Source organism: Procambarus clarkii, chromosome 56, assembly GCF_040958095.1.
Source record: "Procambarus clarkii isolate CNS0578487 chromosome 56, FALCON_Pclarkii_2.0, whole genome shotgun sequence".
Taxonomy (NCBI): Eukaryota; Metazoa; Arthropoda; class Malacostraca; order Decapoda; family Cambaridae; genus Procambarus; species Procambarus clarkii.
Genome location: NC_091205.1, coordinates 27400977 through 27422367, shown reverse-complemented (window position 1 = coordinate 27422367; position 21391 = coordinate 27400977). Strand labels below are relative to the sequence as shown.

At 40.8% G+C, this 21391-nt stretch overlaps 1 protein-coding gene across 1 annotated transcript in view; it reads right to left on the bottom strand.

Annotated features, from left to right (window-relative positions):
* LOC123770899 (dynein axonemal heavy chain 10) overlaps positions 1-20693 on the bottom strand; it is a 64366-nt gene extending 43673 nt beyond the window's left edge. The window contains 29 exon segments of the mRNA XM_069305986.1: positions 129-331; positions 897-996; positions 2145-2291; positions 2617-2703; positions 3666-3868; positions 4309-4507; positions 5059-5394; positions 5663-5789; positions 5906-5997; positions 6163-6480; positions 6678-6764; positions 7241-7334; positions 7752-7924; positions 9534-9770; positions 10103-10239; positions 10741-10863; positions 11305-11433; positions 12059-12150; positions 12484-12644; positions 13032-13148; positions 14094-14193; positions 14346-14566; positions 15593-15826; positions 16459-16630; positions 17579-17703; positions 18192-18352; positions 18473-18710; positions 19038-19199; positions 20463-20693. Of these exon segments, the coding sequence (XP_069162087.1) occupies positions 129-331; positions 897-996; positions 2145-2291; positions 2617-2703; positions 3666-3868; positions 4309-4507; positions 5059-5394; positions 5663-5789; positions 5906-5997; positions 6163-6480; positions 6678-6764; positions 7241-7334; positions 7752-7924; positions 9534-9770; positions 10103-10239; positions 10741-10863; positions 11305-11433; positions 12059-12150; positions 12484-12644; positions 13032-13148; positions 14094-14193; positions 14346-14566; positions 15593-15826; positions 16459-16630; positions 17579-17703; positions 18192-18352; positions 18473-18701 (4404 nt within the window). The 5' untranslated portion in view covers positions 18702-18710; positions 19038-19199; positions 20463-20693.
* Between the last annotated feature and the right edge of the window lie 698 nt (positions 20694-21391).

The following is a 21391-nucleotide window of genomic DNA, read 5'->3' as shown; positions in this document are numbered from 1 at the left end:
ACTCTACACTGTATTGTACAATGTTTCAGTGGGATGTTTGACATGTGTAGAAGCAAGACATTAATGAGCACTTAAGGCGACTCAGAGAGAGATACAGACGCCAGCGGTGACACAGACACTAAACTCACCTCTGCCAGAAGCACTGTGATGTTCATCAATGCAGTGTGGATGTGACTTTGTAAGGGTACAATGGGCATAATCGCAGATGACAACGCAGTCACACACGTGGCGTCATCAGTGCCCATGTTGTACACACACCAGCCACTGAAGTTATAAGAGCCCTCTAGAGCTGCTATTTTATTATCCTCTCGAGTGCACACACACACTATGTCTGTTGGTCACGGAGAAATGAACACCACTTAATACCATAACACCATTATATATATAAATATATATAAGAGTCAAAATATATACGAAAATGCAAACATATATATACAAAAATATATATATATAAAAACGCGCTCCTCTCCCCAATCAACAAAATACGGTATTAAAGCAAATGAACATTAAATCTGCATTGGTGGGGACCTAAAATATATCTTCTAATGCTTTCTCCATCCTTTTCTCCGAGGCTATGGTTCCCCATTCCAGCTGGACTTGCTGCCCTCTTTCATAGCATTATACAAATATATTTCATTATGTTCGCAGATATTTCCAGCAAGTCACATTGATATATATAACAAATGATGACTGAATCAAATATAAAATTCAATACTGGTTCCGGAAAAGACGAAGGCGTGACTGAAAATACCTTTTTAGCACCACAAAAAGTCATTCAAGAAGTAGATGAAGGAATCTTTTAAGTTACACCTGAAATCTTTATTTTTGTTGTTGTTGATTCAAGAAATACGAAACAAAATACAGCAGTATCTTACAAGTATTACTGTAATACTTACAAATATTACAGAGGCGCATCCAGCGCACTCGTTCTTCCGTCTCGTACAGACCTTTGTGTCGAGCCAAACCCTCCAAGTAACTCCAGGCTGCGGAATTCACCTAAAAGAAAATAAATTATAGCCATTTTTGACAATCCATTCGTGAATGTTATCACACACACACACATGCGTGGCTGGAAGACAGAAGATCTCCGAGAGGCATGATCACTACCTACAAAATTCTCAGATGAATTGACAGGGTAGATAAACTGTTTAACACGGGTGGTACGCGAACGAGGGGACACAGGTGGAAACTAAGTACCCAAATGAGCCACAGAAACGTTAGAGAAAAACGTTCAGTGTTAGAGTAGTTAACAGATGGAATGCATTAAGCAGTGATGTGGTGGAGGCAAACTCCATACACAGTTTCAAATGTAGATATTATAGAGCCCAGTAGGCTCAGGAATCTGTACACCAGTGGAATGAGAGTTGAGAGGCGGGACCAACACACACACACAATAAATAAGTCATACTCTGTGTTGTTTCGTATGTTAAACACAAGTATTCCTAGAACTCTTGGTCATATGGTCTGCTTGAACCTCTGGTTTTTATATTATAGATCTCTTCACGTCAGTGGCTTCAAATATAATCCAAAAAAATTATGAATATCAATTTAGGCGAAACAAAAGTACTTTCTGTATATCTATATGACAACAGCTGGATAATAATTATTCATAAACTGTGCAAACAATAGAAATCATACAATATATAAAAGGTGGAAAAATACAACAGTTGCTTTAACACATAAAAAAAACATTAATAATACACAACAAATGCACAATACTACAAAATATTATTTTGTTGAATATTACAGAAAAACAATTATTTACGAAAAAGTTTAGGAACTATATTTGCAAATGATTAAATATATTATTTTTAGTCGCGAAATAAAAATAATTTGAAACTAAAGAAGGAAATTAGAAACGCTGCCTTAAACATGTACTTAGACGAGCTTTGATAAATAGTGAAAGTTCAGCAGCGAAATTGAAATTATAATTAAGAATTAACTTGAAAATAACATTTATTCCCTTAAAGGAAATGTTTTTAACATGAATTTGGCACAATGAAACACATTGATAGAGCAGACTTTAACCAATCATTTCTACATTTAGACTTATTTAGCTAGGAGACAGTACGGAATATAAAACCCTTGAAGGATAAACACGAGTCAGACCTTAATATACATACAAGTTTTAGTTCCAAACTCACGGATAAATTGCCAATGTCATCGAAGCAGAGGATGGTGGGGGTGGAGGGGGTGAGGGTGTCGTAGGCGGCCCGCGAGACGTAGCTCAATACCGCCTCCTCCAGCTCCTCTGTTGACGTCGACGAGGTTACGTTCACTGTAACTGTAACCTGAGGGGATACGAGTGAGTGAGCGAGCTATCATATCCAGTACCAGGATATGAAACAGCAAATAACGTAATGAAACAGGAAATAAACAGTTGGCAAATAACGTAAATGGGGGGCGGGAAAAAAAGACAAACAAGAAGCTATGAACACCACCAATGCCAACAGATTGTAAAAAACAAAAAAAATAACCCTTACAACGCATTTCATTTGATACAAACAAGAATCGAGTACAAATAACAGGCAGATAAATAACGCAATGAAAGAATACAAGCAACCGTTATTCACACAGAAAAACAAAACAGGTATTGTGAAGTAATGAGCGACATACCCAGCTCTTGAGAGCCCTCAAGGTCGCCAGGGCAGTTGTTGTCTTGCCGGAAGCCGCCGGTCCCACCACCACCAGCGGCCGCCCTGCCTGCTGCAACACTCATTCATGTCTCATGCTAAACCAAATCTTAAAAAGAGTCTATTATTGCAGACGAGGAGTCACAATAACGTGGCTGAAATATGTTGACCAAACCTCACACTAGAAAGTGAAGGGACGACGACGTTTCGGTCAGTCCTGGACCTCACAATCCTCTCACAATCGACTTGAGAATGGTCCTGGACGGACTGAAACGTCGTCGTCCCTTCTCTTTCTAGTGTGTGGTTTGGTGAAGGGTCTATTATTTATATTACATATTCTGAAATTTGTACAAGTTTACTAGACAGCTCCACTCTTCTTGTGAGGGGACTAACCATATCGCATACACGTAATTATACAGTACAAATATGAAAAATGTATATTTTACTTATATATAATAATAATAATAATAATAATAATTTATTTAGGAACAGTACATGCATAGTTGCAGCGTTACAGTACAAACATTCTGTTAGATTTAAAGATAGAGGTAGTACATACAATACCTAAAGCCACTAGTACGCATAGCGTTTTGGGCAACGAAATATATACGAATATATACGAATATACACGAATATACAAGTAGTATACAAACTACTAACTGCCTTATCAGTGTATATACTATCTTCGCTTTTGGAATCTACTTAGAAAAATCAAAATGAAGAGTTTTTTATTTTAATATTATTTAATTTTTTCAATATTTTTTAGTATTTTATTTAAATTATTTTATTAATTTGAACTCGGATCTTCTCGCGAGAATATACAAGGATTCTTTTGTTTCAACTTGCCAAATTATGCAAGTATAATAGTTTATTCTGGCTATGAGGGCGTCCTAAATCTGCTAGCTCTCTCCCTGGCGGCACACCATGATACTCAAGTTCGACTTAATGTGACGTATTTCACGTCAGTTCACAACGTATCTTAATTAATACATTTAAGAAATTTTGTTGAAAATGCTAGTTATACCAACTTACTGTAACCATATTCTGGAGTACCCAACTCAACCTTCGGGTCTCGCCTGAAGGAATGAAGGGAAGCCCCAGTTGACGTGTGTCTGAGGGAGGGTCGTCGTCGTCCCTGGCTGGTGGCGCCGTGTGCCAGGGGCGCCAGCAGCTGCAGTCAGCGTCCCACAGCTGCTCGTACACAGGACCGCTGCAGCCTCCCAAACTCTCCAGCACTTAACACAGTGCGCGAAAAATATAAATGACGAAAATTAAACAAAAAAAAAGAGAGCCATTAGCAGTAGATTCAATGTTTTATCTACAGATATAATGATGGCAATTGCGGCCGCCCCAAGGACATGATTCGTCAAGCAGTTATGCAACCCCTTACAAAACCTGTACATCTTTCAACAATCATAACAGCTTTATTTGCATTTGATAACTGGTTATTAAATGTAAATACAAATTGGAGCTCTTTAATAAACAGTTATTAATGAGCTCCGAAGCACTACGAGGTTCTTTATAACAATAACCTTCGGTTGTGAAGTTCCTAAGCTTACTGTTTAATAAATGTAAACAAGCAACCATGATTAAGGAAAGATGTACAGGTTTCGTAACTGACTCCGCAGTAAATGTATGATGAATCCTTGGGCTGGACTACAGAGTATTGTATTACCTTCTTGTAGTGGAACCTCGAGAACTTTATCAGCAACCGCGTTATCAAGAGCACAGGTGAGAGTTTCTTGCAATTCCGGCAAGAGTGACGGGTCAACAATTGACCTGGTGACCTGTATCACCGCTTGCACTCTTGCTGCTACATGATGCACGCTCATACCGTCGCTCTCACTCAAAGATAAGTTGTCTATCTGCTCCATCTATCGCCAGTAGAGGAAGAAGCAGGCGATGAGTCACAATAACGTGGCTGAAGTATGTTGACCAGACCACACACTAGAAGGTGAAGGGACGACGACGTTTCGGTCCGTCCTGGACCATTCTCAAGTCGATTGTGAGAATGGTTCTCACAATCGACTTGAGAATGGTCCAGGACGGACCGAAACGTGGTCGTCCCTTCACCTTCTAGTGTGTGGTCTGATCAACATAGAGGAAGAAGTATTAAACAATCAAAAGAGCAGCAGAGGCTCATCCTAGCACCGCTCTATCAACACTCATCAATAATACACTTTAGAAAAGAATTTTCTCAGTATTCCTAAACGATACTTATTCTTATACATTACTGATGCCGATATTCTTTATTTATGAACCCCCACTAACTGAACGGAAGAGATACTGAACTATACCGATATACTGAATTAATTTCTCACCCGCTTTCATGGAAACAATTAAGTTTAGCTCCTTACCCAAATATTTGCATAATTTAATCCGGATAAATTTATATTTAGAACAAAATGAACTCTCAATAACTCACAATATCCACCGCAGCGAAGTGCTGTGAGCAACAAGAGCTCTCGCCGAGAAGTTGCAACACAGGTTGCAGCAGTCGATATGTGAGCCAGTGCATGACCTCCACAGGTGCAGGTGGCTCCTGACGCTGCTCAGGCACCACAGGTGTAGCAGGTGTGCTACTCAGGACGCTCCTGGGGGTGACGGAGGCCCGGCTGCTACTTTGGCGGTCGCTGGTGGGCGTCGGGGGGACGAGATCCGGCTTGGGTAAGAGTGCTGCTGGAGACAAGGTGTCGGGGTCGACCTGGACCACGCCGGCCCGCCCCAATACCCACGAGGGCACCTCCTCCAGGCCACATGCCTGCCAGGTGCAAACAGTAAGTCCACAACAGAACGTAAACACCAGTAATAACAGTAATAAGGACAAAACAGTAAATATACACGTTTATTATACAAGAGAAAACTTTATTTTGAGATATTCTGAAAAGGCTAACTGTCTCTTCATAACAAGGACTAACATTCTATTGAGATATACTGGAAAGTCTAACGTACTTTTGACACATACGAGCCATTTTGTGTTATAGAAACATTTGAGCGGACTGTTGTGTTACAACAATGCATAAACGAACCTCTACAACAAATGTGAGATTTGAGTTGGATGGGAGAGCAGTGAGGGAGTCGAGCAACAGGGTGCCAGGGAGGTCTTGGAGACGGAGCAAACACTGGCTTGCTTCTTTTCCTTCAAAAACCACGAAACTGTAATTGAATATGCATTTTCATGAGGACTAATGGATGGAGAGGAATAGAACAAATTGATGTGCATGATATGAAGCAAATGTAGATGAAAGGTATTGGAACTAAACTGTCTTGACCTGTGTGTGGAGCCGACGGCCAACTGCTGCAGGAGGCGCGGCAGGAGACCATCTTCACTTGCAGTGCCCAACAACCTGCTCTGACTATAGCTCTGCATCCATGACCAGACACCAAAAACAACATTAATTTTAGTAATAATTACAAGAATTACTTTACAAAATATCTAGCTGTGCATTATTGTTTTTGGTGGGCGAATCTTATTAGTATAAAATCACTATTAAATCGAAAAAAACAAGATGAAAATCATCATATTTACATGAGGCCTTAACGTATAGAGTTGTTGGTTGACAAGGTGCCTGGTGGACGTGAGTATATCAATGTCAGTGCCATCCATGTCGTCAGTTGAAGCCGTGCCTCTGTCAGTGGTGCTGATTTGTGAGCGATGCGTTGATCCCTGGTCGGGGCCTTGACTCCTAGAGGACCTCTGCGCCAGGGAGAGACGCAGACCGTGGTCACGCTCGAACACCTGTATGGCCGTGGTGATGATAGTGGTCTTGCCTGAACGAGGCGGTCCAACTAAGACAACACAGCGCCAGTCAGCCAGAGCCTTGGCTACAGCTCCAATGGCTTTTATCTGAAAATGTATTCATTGGTCACTTTTCTATTGTGCCTGAAAAAATTATACCAGGCGCATCCTGGGCAACATTAAATATTTTTTCTTGAAATTGATTTAATGGATAACATTTTGGATAACATCAATTGTACGTGCGTCGCCATTTCAACGTATACGATACAATACAAGTTTCACACCTAAAAATGTCTATTTCGAACCTGTTGTGGATGGACTCTAAGTCCCATTTTCCGTAACAACGTCTCTGGCTCGCGGTCTCCAGCGCTGCCTTCACCACGGTCCGGCGTCTTGGAGAAAGTGTAAAAGACTTAACCTTAGCATGATCTAAAACAAAATTATATCAGTATATATTTCATGATAATGAAATATAACATCTTTAATTTAATGATGCCGCCCTAAATCACTTCTAAAATGGGACATTTGATTGAATGATTCATCTTGTGTATAATTTACATAAAGTGTTACACTTACACAAACTACATATTGTTTAAGATTGTTTGCTTGGGCTGCTCATACTCTCTAATTGTCATGCTTTTCTGCTTACTTTGTCTTTATTCGCACAAAAACAGCAGATAAAATAATTTATATGAGAAATTCATGCACAGAGCATGTACATACTTGTATAGCAATACACTCATGCACACAGCGGGTACATAGCTAGTTCATAGCAGGTACACAGATATAGAGTAGGTACAAAGCTGATACTTAGCACGCATGCATTATGTAGATGCATCACAGCTACAACAACAGTCAGGGTAGTCACTGGAGGAGACGGTGTGTGTGGAGGATGAAGGAGGTCCAGCACGCTGGAGACTGCCAACGCACATTCTTGGGGAAGGCGTGGAGACAGTACGTTCCTATAAATAAGTTGATGTTAATAATTTCTCGTTTCTTGCAGGGTCTGCGTTCAATCCCCGATAGTCCACGTGGTTGAACATCGTTCCTTCACTCCGTCTCCATATTCTCCATCTCAGTCTGTCCTCATATCCCTTCCAAGTATTACAGATCCCTTCAAGTATTAAGGATCCCTACAAGTATTTAGGAAAAAGTTCGCCGACCTAATTCTTCCTTACACATGTAGGTTTGTGAAGACAATTACTTTCGTTTACCGAAATATTTGTGCATCAATATCTAGTTTAAAAGTATATATTGTTGGTTTGTACTTTAGTATCTAGGCTCCTAATTATATTATCAGGTTCTTCATTTGCCTTCTTGACTTCTTTTTTCGCACTTTGAAAAGGCTTTTTAATTCTGGAAAGAAGACATGGGCTTACCTGAAGGCGCCCACGGCAGCTTCAACAGCGGAGCTCGAGTAGTGTGTGGCCTCCATCACCCGCATGACCTCTCGCATCAGTCGCAGCTGGAGTCGCAGACCACGAGTCGTTGTCTCCTGCCTCAGCGAGCCCAACACTTGACGGGAAACTTCGTCAATGGCCTCACAGACGTCCTGAGAGGCAAGACACGTAGCGTTGATCTCACTTGTCTCAGTCAGCCCAATACGTGACAAATAACTTCTTCGAAGGCCTCGCATACTCATATGAAATAAGTAATCATTAACAGCTTAAAATCACACTTTTAAGGAGGAAAGGGAATTGTCAGGGGGAAAAGCACCAAGCCATTACGACTATACAGCACTGTGAAGGGGTCAGGATAAGGATTTGGGATGGGTCGGGGAGGGAAGGAATGGTGCCCAACCACTTGGACGGTCGAGGATTGAACGCGGACCTGAATGAAGTGAGACTGTCGCTCAACCGTCTAGCCCAAGTGGTTGGGCAAGAAAGAGGAAAGAACCATTGCTATCTTTACAAGAAATACTCCTCAGTTAAGGTTAGAGGCAGCTAATATGTTAGGTTAATAGATTGTGGTTAGTAGCTTGAGATGCTCTTTAAACACTTCAGAAAGAAAAGGAACAATGACACGAGTGTTCGGGAAGCTTGAGAGATGATGTGGACAAACACTCAACTGCTGTAAAGGAATTGGCAAAGGCTCATAAAGGTGTTGGTGACAATGAGAAATTTCTGAGCAAACTTGTTCACGAGAAAAATATCGAAATTTGGTACTTCGAAAAACTATAAACTATCTGGAAACTTTTAAATAAATTCACTCCACAACTTTTAACTATTCACTGTATTCACCGATGTACATCTTATAACCTTTAATATATAATAAAGCAAAACAAATGCAAAAAAGGAGAGTGGTAGGACAAAGGAATATGGAAACTGCAATGGAGGGGACCCAAAAATTCCCTCTCATGCGTTGTGTGATATATATATATATATATATATATATATATATATATATATATATATATATATATATATATATATATATATATATATATATATATATATCACAAAAAACACGTATATATATATATAATCACAAAAAACACGTGATTCTCTTATGCGTAAGTAGTCACTATCGTTTCATTTTGCCAGTAGATTTCATTTCGCTGGTGAATACTTACGCATAGCATAGCTTGAGGTCCTGTGTGTTTACTAGTTGTGTTTTTGCGGGGGTTGAGCTTTGCTCTTTCGGCCCGCCTCTCAACTGTCAATCAACTGTTTACTAACTACTTTTTTTTTCTTTTTTTTTTCCCCACACCACACACACACACCCCAGGAAGCAGCCCGTGACAGCTGACTAACTCCCAGGTACCTATTTACTGCTAGGTAACAGGGGCACTTAGGGTGAAAGAAACTTTGCCCATTTGTTTCTGCCTCGTGCGGGAATCGAACCCGCGCCACAGAATTACGAGTCCTGCGCGCTATCCACCAGGCTACGAGGCTGTGGCTGTGTGAGTGTGTGTGTGTGTGTGTGTGTGTGTGTGTGTGTGTGTGTGTGTGTGTGTGTGTGTGTGTGTGTGTGTGTGTGTGTGTATGTGTGTGTATGTGTGTGTTGCAAATATTTACATTTTAGCACATGCTTATTTGTGTACACGATAATATATTTAACCTTAAATGTAACAAGGCCAGCTAAAAACAAAGTATTAAAGCACGAAGCATACAGAAGAAGACAAGCCACGAGACGTAATAACGAAGCCGAGCATTACACACCTGCGCCTTGGGCACACCATAAGCCTGGAGCCAGGCGAAAACCAGGGCGCGAGCCGGCGGAGCTGATATCCAGACCGGTCTGCTCAGTGCTTCCAGGGAGCCGGGAAGGGACCTTGGGTAAGGCACTCCAGGCGACGCTTCCAGTGCTCCAAGAGGCACTCTGGGTGAATTCTCGGGTGCTTCAGTTGAGAGGAGGACACCTGCGGCACCGTGCAAGCGCACCTCTTGCCCATTTATCTGGTGTAAACAAAAAGGTATGCATTAATAGGTGAAACAACTCAGAGTCGACACCACAAGATAGAGGTTAAAAACAGATTTGGATGCCGATTTTGGTCACCGAAACTAGTAACGTTCAGAGGAAGTAACAAATAGAAAAATTATGCTACTTATTATATCTCTAAATCTCTCTGTATCTCCCAGTATCTCTCTCACTCTCTTATATAGTCACGTATGCATGAGTTTTAAGTATTCTTATTTGGCCTAAGACATTGCAATAAGAGTTACAAAAGATACACAATACATTCAGCATAAGTTATCACTCACGAAAACATAGTTGGAGCCCAACATACCTGGATGACAGGTGAGGAAGGCGTGTAGGTGTGGGCGCGATGAATGTTGAGGAGAGTTGAGGCCAGAGACGCCAAGATGGCGGGCGTGGCAAGGCTCACCTCACGAAGCAACAACCACCAACCACCGATCAACGAACCTGGCGAACGAAAAATCAAATACTTATCATTGTTAGGCCTACATATACTAGATGCGTAAATAAAATCTAAAAACAACTTAAAAGGCAATCATTTTATGTACATCTAAACTCTGATTTTCCTTAAAATACACAAAAAAGTTTGTGCAAGCAAAATACACATTGAACTTGCCCATCTCTCTACTTTTTTAAAAGATTTCAATGAATAGTAATTCAAGGCTAATGTATCGAGGAAATTAATATTAGAAATAATAATTTGAAATGAAAACAAATTCTAAAGTTAAAATAACAAATATATAAAATTTAAAGGCTTATCTCTCCTTTACTAATCTAGCAGCAGTGAAGTTAGAGGTGCTGGCGGGACGTGAACATTAACCTGCCAGCAGTGAAGTTAGAGGTGTTGTTGTTTTAGATTTAGCTACTCAGAACGAAATGTCCATGTAGCACGGGCTATGGTGAGCCCGTAATATGAGTTAGAGGTGCTGGTGGGGCGTGAACACTAACCTGCCAACAGTGAAGTTAGTGTGGTTGTTGGAGTGAGAGCAGAGAGAGTGAAAGCTGTGGTGAACCTCCCGGCCAGGAACGCTGCGGCCTGTACCAAGCTCTGCCTCCCACCTCCAGTCCTCGCTGCCACACCACAACACAAACACCAACCCAGAAACACTCCAGTTTAATCACGTGTCGTTCTTGACACACACACACACACACACACACACACACACACACACACACACACACACACACACACACACACACACACACACACACACACAAACACACACACACACGCACACACATATATATATAAAACTCTTTCTGATATAGTTTGAAGGTGAAGCTCTTTAAATTATTTAAGAGATCAAACTGCATAATGTGTGTTTACTGGCATATTTAACGTTAAAAAGAGCCACAGATTAAACCATGAACATAAATGTTTGCCAATACAAGACGGAAACTTATCCGAAAGAATTAAAATTAGCACATAAAAGTATAAATTGGTAACATAAATGAAGTTATAAACAGATTAACTATTTTTCATACATTTTTATAACTATTCCATTTACTAACCAATTAGCAGCGGCGGCGTGTGAGCGGCTATAGCCGTGAAGAGAGCGACCAGTGACCGCTCAGTAGTGGGGGTTATAACATAGTCCTCCTGGCCACACCCACTATACTCATAACCGTACTCTATAGCACCTGTAGAGGTAGAAATATAGTTAGTAATTGGCTAGCTTTCTTTCAAGACTAGTTTGACTAGTTTGACTAGTTTGCTAGAAAGGTAGATCACATACAGAATCTTCCCAAGATATTTTAAATATACAAGTATTTAAATATTACATGTTTATCTGTTGATGATTTGGGGTTCTTCTCCTGCAGTCTGGTCTGTGACCAGCCTTCCCTGGTGATTACCTGGTCTGTGGCTGCTTATGACCTCATTTACGACCTCACATGATTAACAAACAGTAACCGCATATGCAAGACACTCGGGGTATACATGCAACACAAAGTTCACTTTAATCCTTAACTGCGTTTGGAATTTATGAATAGATTTGCTTCTTTATCCCAAAGAGTCCGCACGTCGATGGACACCAAACATTAATATGTGGTCAATTAATCGGAAAAAAGATATAAATAGTACCACAATAAACTATAGTCACAAGCACTATAACACAGTATAGTTACAAGCACTACAACACACAAGACTATAGTTATAAACACTTTAACACAGTAATTATCCACAAGTGCCTATCCAAAACTATCATACAGGAAATACAAGCCCATGAACAAGACTTAGGGAAGTACTAAGCTACAAGATACTGACGATAGGCCACACAAAGCTCCAGTCTGGCACTCTGGGAGTGCCACAAGTATCTGGGAACAGAGATCCAGGTGAAGTTGTCTACATTGTTTGCACTGAAAAGACAAAAAAAATATTACTGTAACATCAAGCAACATAGCAAAACATTTCTTATATTATACAATTTTTTTTTTTAATGGAAGAGCATTATAATAAACATTTGCAATGGTTTGGCGAATATGCTAAGTGAATATACCAAGTGAGTATGCTAGTTGAGTATACCATATGATATACCGGATAAGAATGTCGTGTGACTGTGGTGAATGAACATGTCAGGTATGTTGCTGGGTCAATTTGCCAAGTATACCAGATACGTATGTCAAACTGATTACCAAGGTTATGAAAAACCCTTCGGTACAGGAAAATCTGGCAAAAAAACTGATGTTTACTTATGTCTGACGAGTCTTGAGGTGACATCTCTAGCGTGAATGAGAGCCATGAGAAGAGGGAGGCACCTGGAAGCTGGAATTGGAACCACTGAGGTCCTACGAGCCGTCCGACGAGACCGTCCAGAGGGGGTCCGCCCAGAGCTCAGAGGCAACATTGGCTCCTGTAATATAGCAGATTGGCTCCTGTAAGCAACACAGCAGATTGCCTCCTGTAAGCAACACATCAGATTGGCTCCTGTAAGCAACACATCAGATTGGCTTCTGTAAGCAACACATCAGATTGGCTCCTGTAAGCAACACAGCAGATTGGCTCCTGTAAGCAACACAGCAGATTGGCTCCTGTAAGCAACACAGCAGATTGGCTCCTGTAAGCAACACATCAGATTGGCTCCTGTAAGCAACACATCAGATTGGCTTCTGTAAGCAGTACAGCCTCGAACCCCTGACCGGAGGAGCCGCCACCCAACGTCCCCAAAGGCCGGAAGGTCGACTATTTCTTATCAATGCTTTTTGATAATAGACAAATTCCTGCAGGTATTTTGCCTCACCTGATATTCTGCTTCCTCCTCATCCTCTTGACGTTGGCCTCTCCCCATCACCCCCAGCAGGAAAGAAATGTCTTCATTTATTTTCAGTAGCTGTTGACGTAAGGCTTGTCGAGCTCCCTGGTGATGTGGCAGAGTTCAACATGTAATGAGATCACAAGAATGGTTGTAAAGCTGCTCAAATCATATGATTTTTAATGACTCGAAGCAGAACATCAATACGAAATGAACTTTTTTTATTAAACAATTTATAAATAAAATGATTCCGTGTTATGCTCCTATTCAACCCTTCCTCTTAAAATGATAGTATTAATTGCAGCTAGTTGATCGAACGTAAAAAATGGATTGTTGCAATCTAACACTTCTCAGGTGTATTAATAAGTCAAAACGCTAAAATTTAAATACTGCTAGGCCTAGTGTAGCGCATATTTTGTCCGATGTTAGGCTTAATTAGGAATGCTTGGGAAAGTTTGATTAAGTTCTTCAGTTACTGTCCACGTTTTTAAATTGCCATTTGGACTAATTCAGTAACACAAAAGGTGAACTTTTGGGGGTCCACCAGTTCACTTTTATACATTTAACCAAATAGTGGATATTACTATCATTATTGGTGGATGGCCTATAAACTATTTTGACTTTTTTTGTGTTATTAATAAATAATGTACTTGATTGTTTATTATTTTATTTGTAAACTAAACGAATTGTAAATGTACACCCATTTGTGTTTTTTTTATTAAATTTGTAAAAATACAGAATAATGTTTTAACTCTGATTATTGGTGTAACTTTCCTGAACAGGCACAAACATTAATATGCACAGGTATTAACATTTAATTTCTTGCGAGTAATTCTATCAAATGTTGGTGATGTATGTCTGTGAGTGTGAGGGAATGTGGAAATTATATTTGTGAATGTAGTGGAATGTGGGAATATTGTCTGGGAGTAAGATGAAATGTGATACATCTGTTAGTGTGGTGGGAATGTGTGAATGTTATGTTTGTAAATGTGGTTGTTACGTGACACTACTACAAGCATGGCATAAAATAATTATTAAATTTGAACCCACTTTAGTATGGGTGTGGAGAGCCAGGTTGACACAGGCCGCCCACCACACTCTCCAAGCTATAGTTACTCCAACCACTTGAACTTCCTGCAGTAGCGGCCGCCTGCCGATAACGGAACGAGTATTAATATATACTTGCTCGTATTATCCCATACTCTTGAACTTATCATTGCAACGCCACCATACGCCAAAGTTTCATTTATGTAAGTCTGTTAATTCATATTCAATATTTTCATTATATAAATCAAATCTTACGTTAAGCGCCCTTGCATCCCTAATTCTTCAATGGCTCTGCGTACTGCAGACTTGACGGCAGAGTGCGTACCATCGAGGAGGTCCTGCATAGCCACGCCAATGGCCACACCGGCCCCGTCAAGCTGTACAGGCGAGGACAGAGCCAGCTGCTCCCCTTCCATACTTACGAGCCCCGTCACTGACCCGTTACACGATTTTATTGACGAGATATTGTTGAAAATCTGATGGAAAAACAAACGGTAATTCGGAATGTATTTGTATTGGTGTATATGCATTATGTTCCCTATTGAGGTTATGAAATTAATGTCAAACATTCCTTGATATTCCTCGCATTAAGATGTATTCATAAATATTTTATTGACAGCTATTTATCTCGGTGTTATAAACAATGGTATGGCTTAACTGTCCAATGTATTAAAAACTTTAAACCAATAATTTCTTTTCAATAAATAGTTATATTTGAGTCTTCTTATTTTTCAACTATAAAAATATAAAAAGAATATTTAAGTAATACAGAGACCACTTAACATAACCAGTTAACCGTTGTTAATACACACACTTAGATGACAAGGGAATCACTAGAGAAACATGCCAAAGCTGACCCATAAGTCTTACACCACACTTACAAAGTGAACGACCACCTTCAAGTGAACAGATGGAGAAAATCGAAACCTTATGTACCACTTGTCCAACCCTTAAGAATATAAAAAGTCTACAGAAACATAAAAAAACAAATCCAGATCAAAGAAATGTAAACTATGATGAAAGATTAAAGAATCCGCGAAGGTTTACCTTTAAAGACTGTAAAAACAGGTATATGATGACTATATGTAAGATTTAAAGAGAATTTAGAAAAAGCGTCCATGGCACCAGAGTACTGGCCAAACAGTGTATATAGAACTAGAATATAGTACTTGTTTTCAAAGTAAACAAGCGCTTCCTGTTCATGTACTTCCAAGTAATCACTCAGATGGTCAGAGTGGCCTTCAGGTAGAGGAAATATACAGAGTTATAAGATAAATGTGACAACCGACGTATTGCATTAAACAAAGAATGATCGCCTGTCGGACCTAACATTGGGTTCCTCGTTCGAGCGAGGCTGTAAGCACATCTAGCTGAGTACACTGACAAAGTATCTTTATCTGAGTACACTGACGAAGGTGAGTACCTCTAGCTGAGTACACTGACGAAGACGAGTACATCTAGTCAAGCACACTGACGAACCAACTTCCAGTTTCTCAGCTCACCTTATGAACGAAGGAATTCGCCACCTCAGGAGTGGGCTCAGCCACCAGAGACATGAGTTCTCGATCCGTCAGGAGGTGGAGTCTCGGACACTGACGACGAGGACGCACCAGGAGGGAACCCGCCTTCGTCACCAGCGACTGAGCCGACAGTTTTAATGCGACGATCTCCTGAACGTAGCTCTTGTTCCCAGCAAGCTCGAGGACAAATGCTCGCCTCTCTGTCCTCTCCAACAGCTGAGTTAGCGGAAGACAGTAGTGACACTATTAGATGCGGGCGATGAGTCACAATAACGTGGCTAAAGTATGTTGACCAGACCACACACTAGAAGGTGAAGGGACGATGACGTTTCGGTCCGTCCTGGACCATTCTCAAGTCGATTGTGAGAATGAATCGACTTGAGAATGGTCCAGGACGGACCGAAACGTCGTCGTCCCTTCACCTTGTAGTGTGTGGTCTGGTCAACACTATTAGATGCATTTCGTCTACGGCGATACCGTGTAAGTCAGTAAATGTTGTCAACTCTGTAATTCAGTTAATCTATGTAATTGCCAATCATAACAGGAATGAGGATGTAGACCCACAATATGCATAGCAAGCTAGCACATTTAAATTACTGTTATTATAGTGAGTCTAACTAGTTGTTTAGTTATTAGCCTATAATCATGAAAAAAAATTATCTTCCTTTTGGTGGTTAACTATTTTATATTTATTTTCCCTGTTACTATAACTTACACTAATTATACCACAGTCCTCGTTATCTGTCTTTATTCATATTATTGTAATGTTTTAGTAATCAAGCCTAAATAACTGAAACAGGTTTCTTTAACCGATGTAAACCTCGCCCTGAAGGCTGGAGTCCCCTCACCTGTCTATGCTTCGCTCTGAAGTCTGGGTTGGCTTCCGTCAAAAGACTGACGGTATGAGAGAGGAGGAGAGAGACCTCTTCCTGGGCGTCCTGCCACGCCTCCAGCAGGTCCTCCACCATCACTAAGCTCTTCGCCAGTCTGCTTGCTTCGGGCTCAAATGGACGGCAGTATCTGCCATACAAGAAGTGTAGCTTTGATATCTCTTCACGCTGTCGAGGCCAAAGAAACTCCTTGATGGAGGAGCTCTAATTAACTCACCGTAGACATTAAATGAACTCATAGAGGAGTTCAAAGCAACCTATATTGGGGCTCAAATCATCAGTCGTGGGGCTCAGGGCAACTCATCATGGAGCTCAAAGCAACAGGTCAAATTTCATTTTATTGTGAAGTACTGCCCGTCCCACTCTAGAAGCAAGGCTAACATTTCATCATACACATTATTTTAAGTATTATATATAAAGTTATAATACAAAATACTGTTTAAATATTTACTTATCTAATGAGGTGAGGGAAAAACAATGGCAGATTGAAGCTCGAGGTCACTCACTGTGCATAGTTAAATGTGACCCTTACTATCTATAATTAGCCGAGTGTAATAAGCTTTACTACATCATTGTCACATCTTCGTACACACTAGCCTGGGGCTCCTCACTGCTGCAGTTACATAAAATATAAATAATTCTCTAAGTGCACAGGGATATGTATACTTGAAGATGAACCTCGCTTCTTGGTGTATCCACACAGAGTTTAACTGAAGCCCTGGACTATGTTTAGGGCTGATATATTGTTGCTGCCTGGTCAGTAAGCTCATGTGTGGTATTAATTACCTTCCAAAGTTAATAGATCTTAAACCTAGTACCAACATCTAAGAGCAGGGAAGGTGTATCCCACTTCTCGGTGAATATACAGAGTTTATTTTAGTCCTGGACTACGTTCAGGATGAAATTACTCAATGGTTATTCAGCAAGTTATTATAGAGGACTTCATAACCCTCCAGAGGTTGATGGGCCTCAAGCCCAACCCCTAAACCACGAGGAAATAATAGTGGGATTTAAATCCACGAGAGTACTGACCTCCAGCTGTATATGACAACACTGTGTACCCCCTAGAGAGACTAACCGCGTGCTTCTGAGGGCTCTGAGAGCAAGGTTATGATGGTGAAGGTGAGAGAGGAGCTCATCCAGACCTTCAACTCTCCACACAACACAAGTAGTTTTCACACACAACCTCGCTCGCTGCCAGAACTGAAAGATATAGACATGTATGTGAATTATTTTGGGTGAATATAAAGTGATGCTGCCTCGTATGGCAAGATGATCTTCTGCAGTTTCCGTTACTTTTAAGTGTTTATAAACTTATGTAAGAGAGAGAAAACCTAACTCGTCATATTAACAATTTGTATTAACCTTCAATTACTTGTTAACTTTAGAATTACATAAACAGTCATGTTTCAAAATGTTGAGAACTCGAGTTACTCAATGACTTTAGGGAACAGTTTTCTGTTACTCAATGACTTTAGGGAACAGTTTTCTGTTACTCAATGACTTTAGGGAACAGTTTTCTGTTACTCAATGACTTTAGGGAACAGTTTTCTGTTACTCAATGACTTTAGGGAACAGTTTTCTGTTACTCAATGACTTTAGGGAACAGTTTTCTGTTACTCAATGACTTTAGGGAACAGTTTTCTGTTACTCAATGACTTTAAGGAACAATATGCTGGCTACAATCTTACATTGGTTATTTCTTTGAGTTGATTGTTGACAAGACTCTCACGCAGGGCGGTGGCCAGAGTGGTGGATACGAGCAGCGGATGGCGAGAGAGGCGGAGTTCCAGCACATCCCACACACTCACGCTGCCCATGCCGCAGGCTGATGCCCATTTGCTCTCACTTCCTGTCAAAAACAACATAAGAATTAAGAAAATACAGAAGGTCTGTTGGCCCATACGAGGCAGCTCCTATTTACATCGCCCAAACTCAACGCTTGAAAGAATCTAATGATCTCACAACTCACCAGTAACAGCAATGAGGTGCTGCCAGTGCCGAGTTTGGACCGCTGGCTGCCTCAACACGGCCGTCACTTCCAAACTGTTGATATGATCTTCTAATCGCTGCTGCAGCGACCTCCCAACCTGGGTGTCCCTTGCACGCGCGTGTTGGTGGAGAGCGGTCAGTACGCCCTCAACTTGACCCTTCAGGTCATCCAGTTTGGCTGTGGTCCACCTCATTGTTCGCCATGTCATCTCCAAGCTCTAAAACGATATAGTTTCACAGAATTTGGAGTATTAAGACAAATTATTGATTTAAATTTGATTCCAAGTCTTCACATGAACAAATAATATTTAAGGAAAACTCAAATACACGCATAAAATAGGTCAATTTCAATGTATTTCATTTGTCAATATATTTAAAAACGTGGACAACTTATGCTGTAAATTATACTTAACAAAAAATATAATTTATCGTCCACTAAATCGCAAGCATAATAATATTGCTGCATTTAACTAAATTGAGAAAGTTTCCAACATATTATTTGAAAGAAACAAACATTCGTGATCCTGTTGAGCAAAATCACTCACTCTTAACTGCTGGTAAACACCGTAGACCTCCTTGAGGTGACCCAAGACGTGGATGGCCTCGTCTAGTCCTGGGTACTGTGTCGCCGCCAGGTTAAACACATCCTCCTCCTCGTCAAGCGCCTGACGCAGCTTCACCAGCGCTGACACCTCGTCAGAGTACTCCTGTGTCACACAACAAGGTCACCCATAAAGGACATTGTCAATAAACACCCAAGTACTGTTACACGCTAACAAGAAAACTGACCATTATATTCACAAGTAAACTGAAGCATTATTTACGTATCAGTTAATGCAGATAATCGGATTTCAAGTCTATATAATCGTGATGTTTTGATGCTTTCTCCTTATAGTTCCATTCTACCTTTTATAGTCACACACAAAACTTAGACGGTAGATTTACCCTTCTTTTAACATTGTATAGCAGGTTAATTTATCTACGTGTGCTTGGGAAGTCCAGGGACGCGCGTTCGAACTTATAATGTACCACCTCAATACCTTCTCATTGATATATCATATCGAACAAATCCACAAGAGCCGTGATGAGGGTTCGAACCTGCGTCCGAGAGGATCCCAGACGCGCCTTAATAGACTGTCAGCGATTAAGTGACTCATCACGGCCCTTGTGGATTTGTTCATTTGATGCATCACGCAATTGTGATTTATGTGTGTAATATTGACCAGACCACACACTAGAAGGTGAAGGGACGACGACGTTTCGGTCCGTCCTGGACCATTCTCAAATACAATCGACTTGAGAAGAGTCCAGGCTGGACCGAAACGTCGTCGTTCCTTCACCTTCTAGTGTGTGGTCTGGTCAACATACTTTAGCCACGTTACTGTGACTCCTCGCCTGCATGTGTGTAATATATCATATTGTTGTTGTTTTCATCGTGTATTTGAGCCTGGTCTTCCTTTCTGGGGACTTGGCAGGTGCAAGCCCCAGTCCGGGGCTGATTAAGTCCTTGAAGGAACTAGAAATGAGAGGTTCCAGTCCAATTCCGTGTGTTATAAAGTGGTGATCAATGGGTTCGCCACATCCCAGTGTCGGGTTTTATTCTCTCAAAGCTCAGAAAAAAAATACATTGTTATCTGTTCAATGCTCAGTTTAATTTTTAGCTCGGTTAGTTGGGTTAAAACATCGCTGAGCCTGTACAGTAATTGGATGGTCACGCATAATGGGTATATCAGTAGTATGTTGCTTATTCTTTAAAGTTGTACATACTTTTGATTCCCCAAACCTGATATCACAGCTGGCCTAGTACTGCCAAATTATTTAAATGCTCAAAATGGCTGACACACCCATATCTCAATGGTTATACCATATTTTCACTAAACTACACACAGCATACTCAAAGCCACACTCCATACAACATACCTACATCACACTACATACAACATACCCACATCACACAACACACAACATACCCTCAAAAGTTCAACACCCTTCTCCAAATTATCCCCGACAGCACCAGGACCCTGGGTTTCGAACTTGTGATAGAAACGCTTCACCGACTCCTGGAACTCTGCAACCTTCTTCTGCGTGTTGCATAGGAAGATTGTCTGCACCGGCTGGACAGCTTTCTGCACAGTGATAGCGCTCTGGTGAAGCTCCTCCAGTCTGTGTGCAGAGTCTTCCAGTCTCGCGTGGTCGCTCTCCAGAACCTGGACACAAACACACACAAGATGTCACGCTAAACACACACAAGATGTCACGCTAAACACACACAAGATGTCACGCTTTACACACACGCCGCGGGAGCGCCCATTTCCAGAACAAACACAAGGTAATGGGCCACCAGCACACGGTAATGGGGACGAACATTTAACTTAGGCTGGTCAGGGTAGACCTAAGTTAAATACTTTAACAACTGTTAGAAATAATAAAGAGCCTCCCCACGCCGAGTTTATGGAGTCATGGATGCAAAAGTCCAATGTGAAATACGGCATGTGATTAACGTAGAGTTTTGAATTTCATAATATAATTTCTAAGACCCACACATTTGTTTCAGTGCTTTTTAATCATTTTCTGAGAGACAGGGGACGAGGAGAAAGACGAAGTGGGGAAGGATAGGTAGATATTAAAAGATGGACAGATAGACATAGTTGGATAGTTAGATAGATGGGCGAGTAGACAGATGGATAAATAGGTAAATGGATAGATATAAGACTGTCTGACCCGGGCAACGCCTGGTACCTCCCATACTAAAGTAAATATATGCTAAACATTCTCTTTGTTTCCATGTAAAAATCCACTATTTACAGTAATATTAATATATTAATCTACTATCCAAGCTTATAATTCACCTTTTAATCATCTACAATTCAAGCTCATGGAGTTTGTAATAGTCTATAAT